An 18,730-nucleotide genomic window follows, 5' to 3' on the forward strand; every position below is an offset into this window, starting at 1 on the left:
GCCTTTCCCTCCAAGATGTGGGTTCGGATCATTGGTGCTTCCCCCATCCCTACTGTAGCTCATCAACTCCTGCGGCTCCCTTTCCCAGAACCCAGGAGTCCTGGTCACTCCACTTCCAGCACCACTCCGGTTGTTTACTTTTAACCCAGTACGCGGGGGTGTGTGTGTTAAGCACCATTGTATCATTGTATATTTTTTCATGTTACTATAGTCACTGGCAGTATTTTGCACCGTCACACATCATTACATATTGTTTCAGGTCCCATGTTTTGGGCCTCCCACTATATTTATCTGTGATTATGCTTGTTTTTATACTTTTGCTAGTTTTCATTTCAGCTGCATGCCACCGTACTTTTCATATATTTTTTTTGCAGATTTGGGTAGTGACTTTTTCTGTGTATTATGTCAGGGCAGTTAGGCCAGCAGAGACAAGTGGTAGGCCCAAGGGTGCTAACTTTCCCCTCCTGTGCCCGCTCTTTGAGAGTTAATTGCCTCAGTTTGCCTAATGATAGGGCTGGCCCTGATCTCATGACAATATCCACTTCACGTGGGCTCCTTTTCTGGACAGAAGTTAGACAGCCATCTATCAGGGAAGGTTTAATTGCATCCTGCATTGCAGAAACTGCATTTATCAGGTGGCTGGAGTAGATGACCTCCAAGATCCCTTCCAACTCTGATTCTGTGGTTCAAAATATGTCCTTACCATTGTTTCTGATATAAGAAGAATGCAGCATTTATTGTGTTAGATCTTAGAAACCATCAGATCACAGATGTAAATAAGTTGTTTTACTTTCTTTACGTGATCCATTCTGTGGACAGGATCATATTGAGAAACAGTAGTATGAATCAAATTGTCCACAGATGTTACTATCTTGCAAATAAATATATAAATAATGCCACCACAAGTCTACATTGCCATCAGCCTGACGCATTCTGAGGTTTGTGAGTCTCATACAGAGGAGAAGTCAAAGAGAAAAAAGTGTTGGGTTCTGAGGTGAACTTACTCTGACAGACACATCTATAATACGGATTTTTAAATACTTGATTCTTTTGTTGTTGCTGCTGCTGCCATAAGAAAGTCACATCAGCTCTTTATGAGGAGATTCTTTAAATTTAGTGTGCTTGTTTTATAAAGGGGGAAGCACCTTTGTTTATAACTAAGAGATTCATGGAAAAGGATTTGGGAAAGAACCAATCTGCTCTCTCAAAGGGCAAATGTGTAAGCTCTTACTGTATTGCCTTAAAACCATACTCTTTGCCTTTGTGTGGAAAGCAAGTAATGTGGCCCTTAGATTTCTTTCTTTTTCATGCTGATTTTGCTGCTTTGTAGAACATTCTGCCAGAAAACTTGCATAATCTCCCCTGAAAACTCATCCTTTGTTCCAAATGTATTTTTTTTTCAGAAAAATTACAGCCATATCTTATGAAAATTATTTTTGTACATGGTTTAAAATTGCTACATCAAAAACAGCTGAAGATTTTAAAACCACAGGTAAGCTGATGCTTTTGGTTTAGCAACAATTAAAGATAGCATGCCTGATTCTGATCTTGTGCTAGATTTTGAATAAGTGTAAGGGCTCATTTTCATCACCTCACAGTATGGCAGCTGCAGTTTCAAATCAAGCAAAATACACTTCCAGAGTTAATGTTGTGCGCTGAGGAGATTATTGGATGAAAGCTGGCTCGTGACTTTGTGAGGTTTTGGTTAGGCCTAATATAGGTATTACAATATGGTAACTTATGGATTTGTTTGGGGTTTTTTTTGTTGCGGATTAATAAAGTTACCTCCTTTTCTTTTTAAGGTTGTGTGTATGCCAGTAACACTTGAACAATTTATCAAAGATTAATGTTTTTTTACCTGACAAGAGCTCTTGAAATGCTGACATGATGGCTAGCAGCAAGAGTGCTAGAAGAGATTGTGCCACCTGAGGCAAACAGCGGCTGTCACCCTGCCCCCTCTCTTCCGCCTCTACTGCTGCCCCCCTCCTTCTCTCCCTCTCACTGCTGTCACTGTCACCCCTTGCCTGCCTGACAGAGCAATCCAAATGGTGGGGGGGGCAGTGGAGGGGAACTGGCGGAGGAGGAGCCACCAGCATGACTGAGCGCCAGCTCCATTAGGAGCTGTATGCATGAGCGTTAAGGAAGAAGCCGGCTCCCATAAACAGGCCTTCCGGAGAGTAAGTGCTCCCCGTAGGCCAGCATGGAAATGTTTTTACTGCATCGGTCTTTTGCCCAGCAGACATTTCAGACAGATTGGGATCCAGGAGAGGGCTCCAAATGTGAGGAGGATCTCATGTAAACACCCCATTTTGGGGGCTACTGCAGGCTTCCACACGCTCTCCGTCCACCAGGCTGGGCAGACCCAGGGGCTTCTGCTGGTGGCGCTGGGAACCTGCCAGCTCAGCCAGGAGTCCACTGCATCCAACTCCCTCAGCCCCAGCGGAAATATGAGTTGGATTGTGCCTAAGTTATTTACGTTATGCTAAGTTTAAGCAGACACTCTCCCAGGCTCCCTTTGCCCTTCTTTAGGGTGAAGCAGGGTAGAGAGGAAGAGCTGCACAGGAACTTCCATTACTCTGGGATCACAGCTTCCATCACTCTTGTGGGTGGGCAGTGAGACAAGCAGGAGGGGGCCCAGGCTACATCAGTTTGCCAGTCCCCCACTCCTGCTGGTATGGGTGGGGGGATAAAAAATTAGATCTTTGAAACTAAAAACAGAGACAAAGAATAATTCTAACACTAAGTTAGAATTTAAAATAGCAGCAGTATAATAATGAGGCATAAAAGTCACTGAAAAGTCTCTGTGAATGAAAAAGTTATAATGTGTCTCCTGAATAATAAAGGATTGGTTGCTCTATTACTTGCCAAGGAAGGACATTCTATAAGTGGGACAAAACCTCTGAGAAGGTCCTCTTTCCCTGGTTGCTACCTACCTACCTGGCAGAAGCACCCAGAGAAGAGCCCATGAAGTAAATCTTAAATTTGCCTTTGTATATAGGGTTCTATATAGGATACATATTGCTCACTGAAGTTTTTTAAAAGCTTTCCATCAACTTTCATACAGTGCTGAAAGGTACAAACAGTTCACAGATGTGTTGCTTTCATACTTAATGTTTTCAGTAAACACAATCATTCTTCTACTAAAACTATTTGCAATTATCTTTCTAGTGTTTGAAGACCCAGACTTCATAGGAAACCGCTATGAATGGATGGCAGGAAATGTGGACAAAGGAGAATGGGATGAAAATATGTACGTATTTTCTAAAAATTCAAAACATACACACCTAGAAGCAGTAAAGTATGATGGCAAATTTAAGCTCTTGGTGTTTTGGTGATATATGTGCAAAATGTCAGCTTGAAACTCAATAATAGATCAAAATGTATGCCTTTCATCATAAAGCCACTGTCAAATCACACAGAATCCTATAGCAACAACAACAATAATAATAGAAGGTCTCCATCTGCAACAAGCCCAGTTGTTGTACTTGTTCAGGTTCCAAACATTTTCTTTCACAGGCTCTGTCTCTTTTGTGACAATTATGATTTAACACCTTATGTTGTTGTTTTTTAAAAGGCATTTTTAAGGTGTTTGAGGCAGGGGCTCCCAAAAGTTCATATGGACCTTGTTCAGAATACAAGGTTCAGAATACCTTTGTCTAGATTATAATGCTCAGATGTATTATGAATGAGCATTATTTCCCTGAGATGTCTTCTCTGAGTTGAAATATAAAAGGAGAGTATGCATATGCACAAGCAGTACATTTGTAACTGCTGTTCAAAATTTCATCTATAGTTTTATCCCAGTCCTAGGTGCTAATTGGAGTTCAAAAACCGTTGTGCAAAAACTGCCAAAGGCTGATTTGTAAGGCCGCAGTGAACTGTGCATTCCCTTAGCTGCTCAAGGCAGCTCCAGAGCCTTGGAAGCAAGGGACGTCGGCAGTCCTTGAGCTTGCCTGGCTGAGCTTGAGGAAGCTCCTCAACACAAATGAGCAAAGTTTTGGCTGGGTCTCCTTATAACTACTCTCTGTAAACTCTTTCACTAGTCCAGGTCACCATAGTTAGTCTGTAGATGGGACAAGGGTAGGGCTCTTAATGTCGAAGGGCAGGTGAAAACTAACTGAAAATTGAAGTACTTTTTAACAATAATAAAAAATGGGAAAAAACCCCTAAAACTACAGTTTCAACTCAGTTTGGGGACAGTTCTCTTCACCTTTTATACAGATGTGTGGTTACTCTCTCCCAAGCAGATATAGAACGTTTTCTTCTTCCTGGGTATGTTTGGGGTTGGGAGAGGAGGTTTGAATTTCCAGGTTGCATGCTGGTTCTGGGGAGTACAATTACCAAGGGGCATATGGCATATGATAAGGCTCATCAGTGCACAATCACTGACATTATGAGCAAGGAGAGAGTTTACTGAAAACAAACCAGCTTTTCCTGAAAATTCTCCAAGAAAGTTCAAGCTACTGAACTGATTCTGAACCTTAATTCTTTGGAGAACTTCTTGATGAAAGGTAGCCAATGTAGTGTCCTCCAGGTGTTATTGGAGTACAACTCCCATCACCCTCAGCAATATCTGTTGTCAGGGATGAAGGATTAATAATCCCAGGTTCTATTCTGGGCACACACCTCTCTTTATCAGCCCCGGGTGTTTCACCAAAATATTCAGTGAGGAAGAATAGAGGCTTCATTCTAGCACTTGACAGTTATGAGCTTTAAAAGGAGATTAGACAAATTCATGGAGGATACAGCTATTAACAGCTGCTAATCATGGTCGCTATATATTTCCTCCAGTATCAGAGGCAGTATGAATACCAGTTCCTGGAGATCATGAATGAAAGAGAACTATTGTGTTCATGTACTGGCTGTGCGTTTCCAGTAGGCATCTAGTTGGACACTGAGAGAAGAGAATGCTGGTCTAGATAGGCCTTTTGTATGATCCAGCAGGAGGACTATCAGGTTGTAGGAGGCCCACACCTGTCCCTCCAGCTCTCCAAATGAGCATGCTTTTATGTATTGCTGTAGCTCAATTCAGCATTCCTTTAGCTCACTGCATCTATAGAAAAGGACTTGTCATGAACTGGAGGGCTAAATGGATAGTACTGTTTTGTTGCCTTCAAAAAGCCAAGTACGTGAGAAATAAGTTGTCAGCTGTTCTACCTCTCATCCACCCTGGCCCTCCTTTCTTACATATAATAATTCCTTCTTCTTTTCTGTCTCTAACCACTATTCCTCATGCTTCTTTGTCTCCACCCCATAGTGAAGAAGGGCAAGATTTCTAGCCTTTTGCTACCCACAAGGAACATAATAGTTTGACACAGGATCAGATTGATGAAATGCAAAAGATTTCACAATTGGTCTCATTGGTGACATAAGTGCTGGTCAAGAGAGTTGGCTGCCTGTGACTTCTCCAGCATTTTAACCAGCCCACTTTTAGCTGCTACTTCTTTTTTGCTGTCTTTTTCGGTACACACATGGCAGAATATGTAGAAAGGGGCTGGTCCTGATGCTGCATGGGGAGTGCTTTCCTCATCTTTACCATAACCAATAATTCCATCCCATTTTGGGAACAGAGGAGTGTGTGTGTGCCTGCACAACCCTGTCCCTCTGACCCCAGAGCAAATAACCAGTCAGTTTGATTATAACGCCTAACGGTTATGCGATTATAGCCATATGGAATAATCTATTTTACCTGACTCTCACTATATATTTCATTTGCTTTTGAAACATACTAAAGAAGACTGCAACTAATTATTTCATACATATGTTTATATATGTGGCAGGGAAAGGCATTTCACCAGATAGTTTTGCCCACAAGCTCATAGAAAACCTATGAATATTTAATTTGAGGTTCATATTGAATGAAAGCCAACTAAATGAGTTTATTTTTCTTTCTGAATAAACTCATAGAATATAGGGTTAATTTTTCTTTGACACAACTTCCTTGTTTTATTTCCCTTAACAGACGTTCTTTGTGTGTTATGCAGTTGATAATTGCTTCATTATGTAGCGCCACTGCATCGTACGTGACCCAAGAAAACATTCCAAAAAATTGGCAAAGTCCTTTTTGACCCATCTGTCCAATGTAGCATGAACAAGCTGGAGCTGTTTGAGACAGCAGCTTTTGCTGTGAATCAGAGAAGATTTCTCATGTTAACTTCATAAAGAACATGAAAGAAACTTGCTATGATCCCCCCCCTTTGAATTCATCTGAGTGAAATGGCCACCTCTCACTGCCTCCTGGTGGTAGGAGACAGAGACTTTTAAATCACTTCTTTTTATCCAGTGCTTTGTTTGGTTGGCAAAGGACCGATTTGCCCAACTATTGTGTGAAGATAAGGACTGCAGCAAAACAGTTTTGCTTGTACTGAAATGTCTCCAGGGCTGGCTCTGTCATGCAGCAGTGCATAGCAGTAGGCAGAGACTGGTGTCTGCAGGGTGCAGCAAGATTTTTTAGAATGTTGGCTTTTGCAGGGAGGTGACATTTGGGCTCCACTTCAGCCAGGAAAATGTCGAGCTGGCACTGGATGTCTGATCACTTCACCACGAGCATAGATTTATCACAGGTATCTTGAGTTAGGTGCTTAAAAGTCATAATTCAGTACAGGCTTGTAACCAAGCTCTGCTCAGGATAAAGCACTCAAACACATTTCTAATGTTAATATATTGATTTTATATAATATTTTCTGTATATAATATGTTAGAAATGTGTTTTTTTTTAAATATGAAGCCACTCCACTGACAATTAAGATCACAGCTTAACATGCAGAAATGTGAATGTGTATTTGCCCAAAAATATATTCATGTATGTGGTACTGGATTTGAATTTAAAGTGATCTGTCTTGTAGTATTTCCTCTGTGGGAAACAATACATGTTTTAACAGTTCCACTTTCATTTTTAACATAGGATAAGAGCAAGAGTGATGGTAATAATTTCAGCTACAAGCTGTGGCCCATGGGCTTCATTCAGGTGCTCTGCGGTGTATCTGTGAAGAACACTTACAATTTGAATCCCAAGGTATTCAGATTGTAATGCAATAAAATACAATATAAGAAATGAAAGAAGCAATACAAATACAATTTAAAATATCCAGCAGCATACATTACAATTGCTACAACAGGCAGAAAAATAATTAAGCAATCCACCCAGGCTCTCAGCCATTTTCAAGTGGTCTGTGCAGAAAAAACGTCTGGGAACCACTGAGCTACATACTAGATATAATTTAATCACAATGATTAAAGCTGAATTTATAAAACATTTTAAGATTGATTATGAGGCTATTTCCTTTTATGTAGTATTTGTTCCTACAAACCGTGGTGAGAATGGTAACCACTTATTTTGTGAGGGCCACTACAAACTTTGCCTGTAGCAGCTTGTAACATGTGAATAGCCAATCGTCTGCCGGCTGTAACTTCTGGAGGCACTGTGAGCTGGGTGTTACCTCGATGGATTTTCCATAGCTGTTGGGGGTGGGGGTGGATGAGAATACCATTCAGCGCATCAAATAGCTAGAGCCTATAGATGACTATCTCTAAGTGCAATTACAGTTGCCGTGGGGGATGTTTTAAGCTGATAAACACATGTTAAGTGGCTATCCGATTTCACACTCCGATGCTTCATAAAGTACTTAGGGCAATGCTTATTACTGAACTGCTCTCTGTTGATGAATGTCTGTAAGCTTCTGATATTTACAGAGCTCTTATGAATTCTGCCTGAAAAGTTGTTTGAAGATAAAAAGCTTTAAAGAAATACTCAGCCATCACTTATAAAAGCTCTTTTTGGCATCAGGTCTCTCATAACCCAGTAAGCAACCCAGTAAGACCCAGTTGACCCAGTAAGCAACAGTATGCAGCAAAATGCTACATACCCATTCCATTTACGTGCAGTCAGTCACTGACTGAACCTAAACACTTGTTCTTTCTGGCACATCTCCTGCGATGTCTGGGTAATGTCACTGGAACACAGTATGTTGTCATGCGTTTTGGTGTTCTGCAGGTGCACCAATTGATGTTCCCCATCATGAGCAGCTTTGGCAGATTTAGACACTCCTATGATAGACAACTGGATTTTCCATAAGGAGGCATCATGTATATAAAAGCCAGTTCCCACCCTCCATTGTCATAGCATGAACAAGCAGTATATAGAGAGGTGTGGGGTCATATTTATTGACTGCCACTAGAATGCTATGAGACAAAGTAAGCTAGCTCCAACTGGGGACACTGTGAGGAAGGGACAAGGCAAAATTCAAAGCTGTCTGGACATTGCAATCACCAGTGTTTGGGGCAAAGGGCAGTTTTTGGCCACTTCCAGCTGTGCCTCCTGACTCTGGATGGTTCTACCTTCACATGGTATGTGGGGGGGGGGGTATTTGTTTCTCCACATAGATTACAGAAACAATGGAAAAATAAACACCCTGCAGTATACAGACTCTCCTGCTTCTCTTCATGTTGATGGTAATTTTGTTAGCAGTTTTATAAAATTGCATGACATTTTCCATTTTAAACTCCTAGCGTAGACATGAAAACTCCAAACTTGAATAGCGACAATGAACATATATATTGGAATGTTAACAGAAACTACGACCCTGACTTTAAATCTTTTTCCCTCTCCCATCTTCCTAGTGATTAGAAAGTTAAACTAAATTCTTTCTTGTTGCACAGAAGTAACTCTTAAATTTTGTGGAGTTACTTTTGATTTATCCATGTGCCCCAGGCACTGTAGTTTGAAACTGTCTGTACAATACAGCCGTGGCAAATAACAATGAGAAAGTTGCATGTGAAGACAAATTATTGGAAGTGTGCATTGGAAAGTAAGCTTCTGATTCAATAAACAACATGAGAGAGGGCAAAGGGATTTGATGATCAGTGAAGACATTTAAGTATATCTTAAGCATCTCCCCCTGCAATTTTTTTTTAGAAATCTAAACCATTTATGCCCCCATGTGGCTGAAAGAAGAATACATTTAACCAAATTAAATTTACATTTAATTGAAAGAGTTTTTTTGTCCTTTCTGGGCAGCGTATGGGAGGGGACCAATCAAGGGCTTATACAGACTGTTCATCTTTTGGGAGATCAAAGGACCTTTGGGTTGATTTCCTTCCACGTTATGCTTTGTCAGGAAGTAGAATTTAAGTTATGACAGCAAGGAAACCACAAATCATCCTGGACAAACCAAATTTTCTCTCACTAGCATCCATTCAAGCCAAATTATGTAAACTTAGCGTGTGTAAACATTTGCAATTGTCATATACATCTGTTTTGCAGTGTCACAAGGCTCAGTCCCTTTGTTATGCCTGAACAATACTATTTAATGTTTAAAAAACTGGAGGGGGGGAATCTGTAAAGATTTGCACTATAGTGTTTATGTGGTCCATTTAAAAGAAAAGAAAATTCAAGGTTAACCAATCCCTTTGGCAGCCATGCAAATATTTAGCTTCTTGCTTGCTTTTTTTAATGTGTTTCCTTGGAAAGATGTGTGCCGTTCTCTCTCTCCAGCACTGGAGAGTACCTAGTCATGTTTTCTAATATAAAAAAGGGTGAACAAGTTTCCAGGATGGAGTGGGGCTAAGCATCTATTATCTATTTAAATTTCCTTTCATTGTGGCAGTATTGCATTGGTAGGCAAAAATTCATGTGAGCTTGGACAATTAATCTTATTTGCTTCTTAGAATCAAACTGCACATGACCCGGGAGATCTGTGATTGGATTTTCTAATGTAGTTTTCATAAAATAAAGGCAGCCACAGGAAGGAGAAGGACCTGAATTGGATCAAAGCCATAGAATAGAGAAAGAGGAGGTGCAACCCTTTCCCCCTTATGTAGTCCCCACCCCCAAGTATTAATAGCAGTGTTTGGAGGGGACAATTTTCTTTGAGAAAAAGGGAAGGGGAAAGGAGTTAACACTTCCTCCTCCAGTACTAAAGTCCAAATCCAATTCATGCCGTCTCCACCACCAGTCTACTTTTAAGTTTTGAAAAAGACCTTAGGAGATTTGATCATGGATCTCCGGCATCTCTCAGCTAGACGGGCCCTAAACACTTGTTCCACTGTATCTGCCTGCTTTGCCAACATTTTCTGGTCCGTGACATTATACTACTGCAGCAGTCAATAAGGCTTGTCCAAAATAGTACTATTTATATAATGTACCACATTTCTGCATTTAAATTAATTTTATTTTGAAGTCAGAGTCAGTACATTTCTACCGACTCCGACTCCACCCAAAATTGCTTCCGACTCCACGACTCCGACTCCATAGCCCTGTTTGTCACTGCTACTGCTGCCGCCCTGCCTCGCAGCATCACACTACTTGTGAACCCTTGTGCACAGGCGTGCCTGTGCAGAACTGTTCATGGGTAGCGTGATACTTAGAAAGATATTATATAGTAAGATTATTGGATAAGCATCTTATGTATTTTCATTTTTTTCTGGTTTTAAATTGCTTTTAATTGTATTTTGTCATGTTAAGTTGCTTCAACACATTTTGTTTTGTATAAAGTGACTGACAAATATGAACAATAATAATAATGCTCTATTGATGGATTCTGATGTGAACGACTACAGTCGGTATAACAGAAAACCTTTCATTACTTTTTAAATGGTTCCAAATTGACACTGCTTATATAACTTTTTTGAATTTTGCATCATTTTTTCAGAACAATAAAAATCAGATCTGTGTTTGTTGTTTTGGGTGAGAACATGCAATATGCTGAGGCACACTTACTATGAGCCACAAGAGTCCATAAGGGCATGCTTGGGAATGTAGGTCATCCTGCCAACCCTACTCAAAGGGTCTCTTTTGTGTTTAACAGATAATAACTTGCTTTGCTATCTTGCTGAATGTTGGGTAAAATGTTAAGTTTCTTGCAGAGCAAATCCCCCCCAAGGGGGAGAAAAGCCCACACTTGTCTCAAGCAATGGCTAATGGGTGCCTCCTCCAGGTCCTTGGCTTGTTTGCCTTGTGAGTCTAAGTAGAATCTCAGCAGCAAAGTCATGGTGGTGGAAGGGCCTTGCTTTTAGAAAGGACCCCTTGGCCCTTCCTCAGAGTGAGGCAGGGAGGAGGGGAGAGACTGCACGTGGTTCTGCCGCTAACATGGTGGCAAAACAAACAAAGTAAGACAAGAGAAGTGGAGCAGATGACCATAGCGAGGTGGGGGGAAGAGGAGGACTGGGGGCAGGGGTGACAGTAGTGGGGGAAGAGGAGAAGGCTGCTGCCACGTGCCTTAAGTAGTGCAATCTCTCCCCAGTTGTTTTCTGCTAAACTACTTTCTTCAGATAAGAATTAATTTTGAAATATTCTGGAGCCCTAACCTTAAAGTCATTCGCTGTAGATAAGACTTAACTGAAAACCCATCAGCCATCTAAGGCTTTAATTCTGATATTATAGTAAATCATGTTTCTGGGCATTTCCCAAGTTATGTTCTATAGTGTTTATTTTCTTGGGGCTGTTTTTCATTTCAGACATCGACATTTAATCTCTGAATTTATCAAAACCCAAAAGAAAGAAAGATTGTTAGAAAGCCACATAACTACTCATCATATCCCAAGCCCAACTCCAGGTACTTATGTATTTTCAGATCTGTTGTTTTTTAAATAATAAATGTGTCTTCACATATTCCTTGAAGACTGTGCTTCTTTTGTTGGAAGATTGCATTTTCCCAGCCCTCCAATTGCAACATTTTGTATATGGGGAAATGTAACCCTACACTATGCCTATCTTCTTGGAGAAGTCCTAGGAATGTTAATTATACAGCCACAAAAGTGGCTGTATACTATAGCCAGCGTGGATTTTTCACATTCCGCAATGTTAAATTGAAAATACCCCCCATGCCATTCTGATGCTTCCCATAAGCTCATTTCAAAACAAAATCTTACAAAATGTACAGTCTTGAACTCAGAAACGCTTGCTTAACAACCCTCTAAATTTTAATAGCGATACACAAAACAGTGAGAGAAAATAGAGAGTTCAAAGTCTAAAAAGAGAGGAAAAAACCCCAGAGCCCTTTTGGACTTTTTCCTATCAGAGTTCTCATAATCTGTTGAAATTCATTAAAAATCAGCCATGTTCACAGAGTACCTGGAATCCTAATACTGACCTTACCCCATACTCTGACCATCTTCTGCAGTTTAAAAGTTTAAAAAATGCCTGGCTGATTTTTAATTAATTTAAGAAATTTTGCATTGAACTGAATGATAGTGTCGGGCATGCTCAGTAAGAACCAACTGTCAGTGTTCTAAAAGCCAGACTCACAGCTGCTGGGCTTGGCTAATCAGGGGGCCACACCCACACCAGACTTTGATTTCATGTGAGACAGTCATGGCTTCCCTCAGAGAATCCTGGGAAGTATAGTTTGTGAAGGGTGCTGAGAGGAGACTCCTATTGCACTGACAGAGCTCCAGTGGCCAGAGTGGTTTAACAGTCAGCCACTCTGATTGAAGGTCTGTGAGGGGAACAGGGCATCTCCTAGCAACTCTCAGCACCCTTCACTAACTACACTTCCCACGATTCTTTGAGAGAAGTCATGACTGCTCAAAGGGAAATAAAGGCCTGGTGTGGATGTGGCCAGGGACAGCTTTGGTTTAAATTTGGGTGGGAGGCTATATGTGCCTGCTGTAGAATAAAAAGGTGAGGGAAACGCTGAAAAGCAATGATACTGTTCACAATGTTTTCCTTTTGGAAAAGAAAGGGGCTTCCCCTCTGTCCAGTGCCCACCCACCCAATTTCTCCCCTCCTCCTCCCCCGGGTCAGTGTTGGACTATGACCTGGGAGACCAGGGTTCGAATCCCCACACAGCCATGAAGCTGACTGGGTGACCTTGGGTCAGTCACTGCCTCTCAGCCTCAGAGGAAGGCAATGGTAAAACCACCTCTGCATACCATTTACCATGAAAACCCTATTCAAAGGGTCGCCATAAGTTCGGTCAACTCACCATATGCTCAGAGGCACATGTTACCAAATTCTTCCAAGCTACACAGGAAGCGGATTGGACTGTGAAAGACCAACCCAAATGGTGTTTGCATTTTGACCAATTTGTAGGGCAGTCCAATATCTCAGACAGGAGGTCAGGTCTCCTGCTCCCCTGGTGCATTCACTATAGCTGCCCAATTTCCCTGTTTTTTAAGGTTTGATAGAAATATCTGTGGGCTGTAGGTACATTCTTAAATTGCAATGTTTTTTGCCTATTAGGAATATTCATTGTTATGGACACTTAATCCTAATATGTGTATTTTTAGTCAACATTGTTTGGTTGGTGAACTGCATTGCAAAATTTGAATAAGTGTGAATTTAGAACGCTGACAGTTGGTTCTTACTGAGCATACCCGCCCTTATCATTGGCTTCCAGCCAAAATTTCTTAAATTAATTAAAAATCAGCCAGGTATTTTTTTAACCTTTAAACTGCAGAAGATGAAGGTCAGAGTATGGGGCAAGGTCAGTATTCGGATTCCAGGTACTCTGTGAACATGGCTGATTTTTAATGAATTTCAACAGATTATGAGAACTCTCAGGGGGAAAAGTCCAAAAGGGCTCTGGGGGGTTTTTCTCTCTTTTTAGACTTTGAACTCTCCATTCTCTCTGTTTTGTGTATTGCCATGAAATTTGAGAGGGTTGTTAAGCAAGCGTTTCTGAGTTCAGGACTATAAGTTTTGTAAGGTTTTGTTTTGAAATGAGCTTATAGGAGCATCAGAATGGCATGGGGGTATTTTCAATTTAACATTGCGGAATGTGAAAAATCCACGCTGGCTATAGTATATAGCCACTCTTGTGGCTGTATAATACAACTGAAAATAACATACAAAATTCATTATATGATGAGAAATTGCTTGCAGAAATGTGTATATTAGTCAAAATTGTCTACAAAAATATGTTCATTAGGAGAAATTTGTACTAAAATGCTGGAGAATTTTCATGTCACCATCACGAATTGCTGCAGAAATGTGAACTGAATTTGAGACTGGAAAATGAGAAACAGAGAGTACCGAAATTTTCCATCTCTATTTTGAATTGGGCCTGGAAATTGGAAACCAATGTTGCCATTTCAAAAGGGAGTCTCATATTTTCTGTATGCTACCCCTGTTAACAGCCTGACAGCAGCATTCTAAACTAAGTGTAGACTAGTTTCTGAGTATGCTTTATAAACAGCCCTATGGGGAACTTATTGCAGTAATCCAGACATGGTGTTACTGGGCAAGTCTGCTGTTGAATGCCAGTATGCTTCAGTTAATTGCTGTTTCTCTTTTGTGTTTGGCTTTCTCTGAAGCGACTTATTTAGGCAACAGAAATAACGAACTTTTCCTGAAATAGTTGGGACTCTTGCTGATGTATTTAAAGCTATACTGAGAATATAACATACTATATAAAATATATAGCTATATCTTTTCACTGTTGAAAATCACATAATCCAGTTTAGATGAATGAAAAATGATATAGGTGTTAACGGTCTTCTGTCTTCGTGTCTTCATGTAAAAGTGTGCCGTATGGGAGTTGGAGCAAAACCCTTCTATTTTGCACCAAACTGTCCCTGCACAGCCATAGATAGTGCCATTCCTATTGCTCTCTGGAGTGCACCAAGGGCTTGGAATGGAGGCTTTCCAGGTGTGGCTTAATGCTTGGAAAGCTCACAGCCTGGTTGGAACAGTATGCAATTAGCGAGAAGATTGATCTGTCTGACTGAGGAGAGTTCCCCAAACTTAATGATCCATCTTTGACGAATGCTTAGCATTCTTCCCCTTAACACCTCCAGAGGATGATTGCAAATTCTCTCTAGGCAATTGGGTCTATTGCCCAGAAATGCAAAACTAATACTCAGCTTAAATCATTGCTTCTGCACTGCCTCTTGTCCTTGCGTGAGTGGCAAAGGTGAACCTCAATCTTCCCTGTGAGTGCATTTTCGATATATGGGAGATGTTATTGAACTTCCCTTTTAATCATATCTACTGTAGCATAAAGATTTTCAGTTTCCTTTCTGTAATATCTACACGGTAGACAGATTTTTAAAAAAATGCCTTAAATTTTTTCTTTAAACTGCAACATGTAAACAGTTTGAGCATACGCTGTTCCTGAGGGACCTTTGCATAAACAAAACAAATACAATAAATATTAACCAAAATATAATGTTCTACCATCTTAAGTTATATTCCCATACACAAATAGTTATATACTGTTATGGGTTTGGGGGTTGAGATAGATTATTTCTATGTGCCCCTTCTAGCCTCTGATTTGGAACCCTGCACCTAGAGGTGAGAGACCTGCTCCGCTGGTCAGATGCATCTCTTTTGTTAATCTAATAGAGTGGGCAGGTGGGCTAATGGGTATGCTAAGTGCCCATTAACTGGCTTATGGGCCAAGGAGATCTTGTTGTTATTGAAACTCTTAAGGAGAGCCCCCCCCCAGGCCAAAAGAGAGGTTTGTGTTTTTAGTTGAGTGGGAGGAAAGGTTGGGAACTGGAGACAGGCAGAGAGGCTGGTTCCCTGCATCATGGCTTTAGGATGCCTCCTGTAAGCCTGATGGAAAAGAAAGATGTATTGGACTTCTGATGCTTCAAACCCTTCCCTCTTAAGCTCAGATTGGAATGTCTGTAAATAAATAAACCATATTTTATAAAGACACCACAGTCTTCACTGACCTTCTTTCCAAAGAAACCAAACCCAGAGCAAGCTCAGGGACCCTTGGCGATCTCTCATGGCTTGGAGATTGGGGTGGCACACAATACATACTACTTCTCAAATTGTCCATGTAACATCCATCATAAAAGGTCACTTAACTACAGAATTCTTAATGTATTAAAAAAAGTCTGAGTTCTTAAAAATATAAAAATATATGTAAGAAAAATTAAATAGTGCATGTGTTAACATACCACTTGGTTTCAAAAATGCCTCAAAAATGAATGTTCCATGCTCCTATTTACTTACAAGTTTTACAAAATAATTTTTGGTTCATCTGTTCTTGTTTCCTTTTGCATAATTCCCACTATGGAAGCATCTGGATCCCAGAGGACTTCTGCTGTGGACTCTAAGAAGCAAGATAGAAGCCAAGATGAGGAGCAATGGGAGAAGGAAGTGGAAGATCTAGTAATGTGGTCTACAAGTCTTGATCTGATCAAATAAAATGGGTCTGAGCTATGGTCACTAATGTAATCAAGCTTAAGCAAAGTAATTCTTGTTTGCAGTAGGATCAAATGTTCAGGGATTAGCCAGGAGAACCCCTTGCCCTTATACAGTTCAATAAGAAGGTGATTATTAGAAAGGTGGTGTGTTTTCATTGTCTAACATCCACAGACTGCTTGAATCATAGCCCCCAGGGTTCTCTCCTTATGAAAGAGTGCCTGCAGGCACACTGATAGATGGAGTTTCTTGGTGGTTCAGATAAAACTTGATTGGCTTTATTCAAAGTCACTCATTATAAATAACGAACACAAATGAAGTGTATACATTTCAACACCAGTGTATTGTTGTTATGTATTATATATATAAGCACTATATATGTACAGGGTGCTTTACAAAGTATAAAACATCACGCCCTTGCTCTGGAGGGCTTACAATATTTAAATCAACACAAGAGAAACAACAGAAAAGGGGAAACAAATGGAAGCAGAGATATGTGAAGGAAATAAGAGAGAGAGCATCATACAGATGTTGTGGGAATGCCAAGAACAAGAGGCAGAAATGGCAGAGTTGTTGAGCAAGCTGGAGACCCCAGCTTGGAGTATACGAGTCACTTTTCAGGTACAATAATCTTTTGATGCATAAATAATAAAGTGTGTAGCAATAATACCTTCCAGCCATGTCAGCCATGGGTTAAGTCTTATTGATTATTTTTGTAGTATCATCCATATAAAAACCTACATATATAATAATGATCACAAATGAAGAAGGAATGTTATTTTAATATGTAAGACAAACAATTTCATCTTTGCTACTGTTTTTCCTCAGTAGGTTGAGAATATGACCAAGGATATCCACGCGTCCTCCATTGTACTTTTGTCTACATGTTTTCTTATATACTAGTGACTTTCTAGCTATTCCTGACTCTACTGTTGGTTAGGAAGGTCATAGCTCTTATCATGTCTGTTTCCTGCCCTCCTATAACTTATTTATTCTGAGGCACAGCCCTTTTCCTACTTTCACCTCCAGATCTGATGCCCAGATCTGTTAGTGTATGAGATCACTGGGTAACTTGATAAACATAGGAAAGGAGACAGAAGAGTGGGATGGTGACAGGCATCACAGTATACATGTCTTTGGGAATGACAGGAATACATTGTTGACTACTAGTGGGCAAGAAGTCCCCTGAAATTTATTTATTTATTTATTTATTTTAAATATTTCTATCCCACCCTTCTACCCTATAATAGGGCACTCAGGGCAGCTTACAATAAAATCAAGCACGTACATAATAAAATTGTACACAATAAAAATCACAAAAACATTAAAATAAATTGAAATACATAAAATGCAATTAAAATACATAATATATATACATATACATACACTTACACACATATGCATATATAGGGAGTGGTACAGAAGGGACCATATAGAAACAGAATGTCCATATAGAAACAAAATGTCACAGCAGAATGTGTCACCTTTGATTCGTAGGGATATGCATATGCCACTTCTTCCTCACCCCCTGCTTTCTAATGGGAGAGAACAGTGTACTCTGAGTCAGGTTGTTCACAGGCACTTCTGCCACCCTTGTGTTTCCTATACAGAGCAGGGGTGACGATGACTGGATGTACATGGTCATCCCATTCCCTCCCAACTACTAGGGTGGTAGAAAGCTTTTGAGTTCTGTTCCCCTTCCTATGGGCAGCTATCCTTTGGCAGGACAGTCTCTCTCTCACCATGTGCTTGTGCTTGTATGGGTGGGCTGTGATCTCAGCCAGGATTACTAGAAACTACTGCACTATAAATACATTATATTTTCAAAATGACAGCTTGCTAGGGCTTCTGATCATCCTACTGCTTTGTCCAATGCAGGAACTGTTTACCTGAGTGCAGCTTCTGCTGGAATAATTACCCTGAAGAGCAGGCTGTTAGTTACAAGTTTTAAAGGTAGTATTGTCACCGTTTTCTCAATTCAAAGTAGCAGAGATATCAGGAGTTCTTAATCATAAGTTGGCTTTCAACTAATGATCATTAAGTCGATGAGCAGAACCAGGCTTTTCCGTTCTGTGCATTTTTATAGGCATAGATTTACTGCAGGCCTTTTTTTTTAACGAGTTCTGGGATCATGAGGCTTAAAGACGGGACACAGGCAGGATATGGACGTGGGAAGAACAAAGTGTCAAGCTGAGCAGGGCTCCACATGCACATCTGAGACCATTTAGAATATATTCTTTGTTTTTAAAAGTTCTTCAACCAATTACAGGCAAGTAGCAGCTCTGCCAAATGAAACCCAGCAATATGCATGTGAGAAGAGTAAGTTAATTGCAGCTTACTTGGCCTTAGTACGGGAAAGAGGATTAGCAAATGCTATGGTGGATGCTGATATTTTGCTAATTTCATCATTCTCATATCCCCTCCAGTTGATGAAGTTTCATGCCTGTTCCTAGAAAGAGTTGGGCATCCATAGCTCTACACAGAATCAGTCCATAAGTGATTCACACTGTATCAGTTGACATTGGCAGTTGCAGTTAGACCACACTTTAAGAAGGATGCAGAAAAACTGGAACAGGTTCAGAGGCAGGCAACAATGATGATCAAGGGACTGGAAACAAAGTTACATGAGGAAAG

The 18,730-nt window shown here is 40.4% G+C and overlaps 1 protein-coding gene across 2 annotated transcripts in view; it reads left to right on the forward strand.

Annotated features, from left to right (window-relative positions):
* The window catches only part of UBE2U (ubiquitin conjugating enzyme E2 U), a 31,408-nt gene extending 14,146 nt beyond the window's left edge, over nucleotides 1-17,262 (forward strand). Inside the window, exons 8-11 of one of the 2 annotated variants that reach the window (XM_061630502.1) lie at nucleotides 1,404-1,492; nucleotides 3,169-3,250; nucleotides 11,455-11,552; nucleotides 15,972-17,262. In XM_061630502.1, coding sequence (XP_061486486.1) covers nucleotides 1,404-1,492; nucleotides 3,169-3,250; nucleotides 11,455-11,552; nucleotides 15,972-16,099 — 397 coding nt within the window. In that variant the 3' untranslated portion in view covers nucleotides 16,100-17,262. The remainder of the gene's footprint in view (nucleotides 1-1,403; nucleotides 1,493-3,168; nucleotides 3,251-11,454; nucleotides 11,553-15,971) is intronic. The other variant, XM_061630503.1, reaches the window with a different exon arrangement.
* The last annotated feature ends 1,468 nt before the right edge of the window (nucleotides 17,263-18,730 follow it).

This window comes from Rhineura floridana, chromosome 6 (genome assembly GCF_030035675.1).
Source record: "Rhineura floridana isolate rRhiFlo1 chromosome 6, rRhiFlo1.hap2, whole genome shotgun sequence".
In the NCBI taxonomy this organism is placed as follows: Eukaryota; Metazoa; Chordata; class Lepidosauria; order Squamata; family Rhineuridae; genus Rhineura; species Rhineura floridana.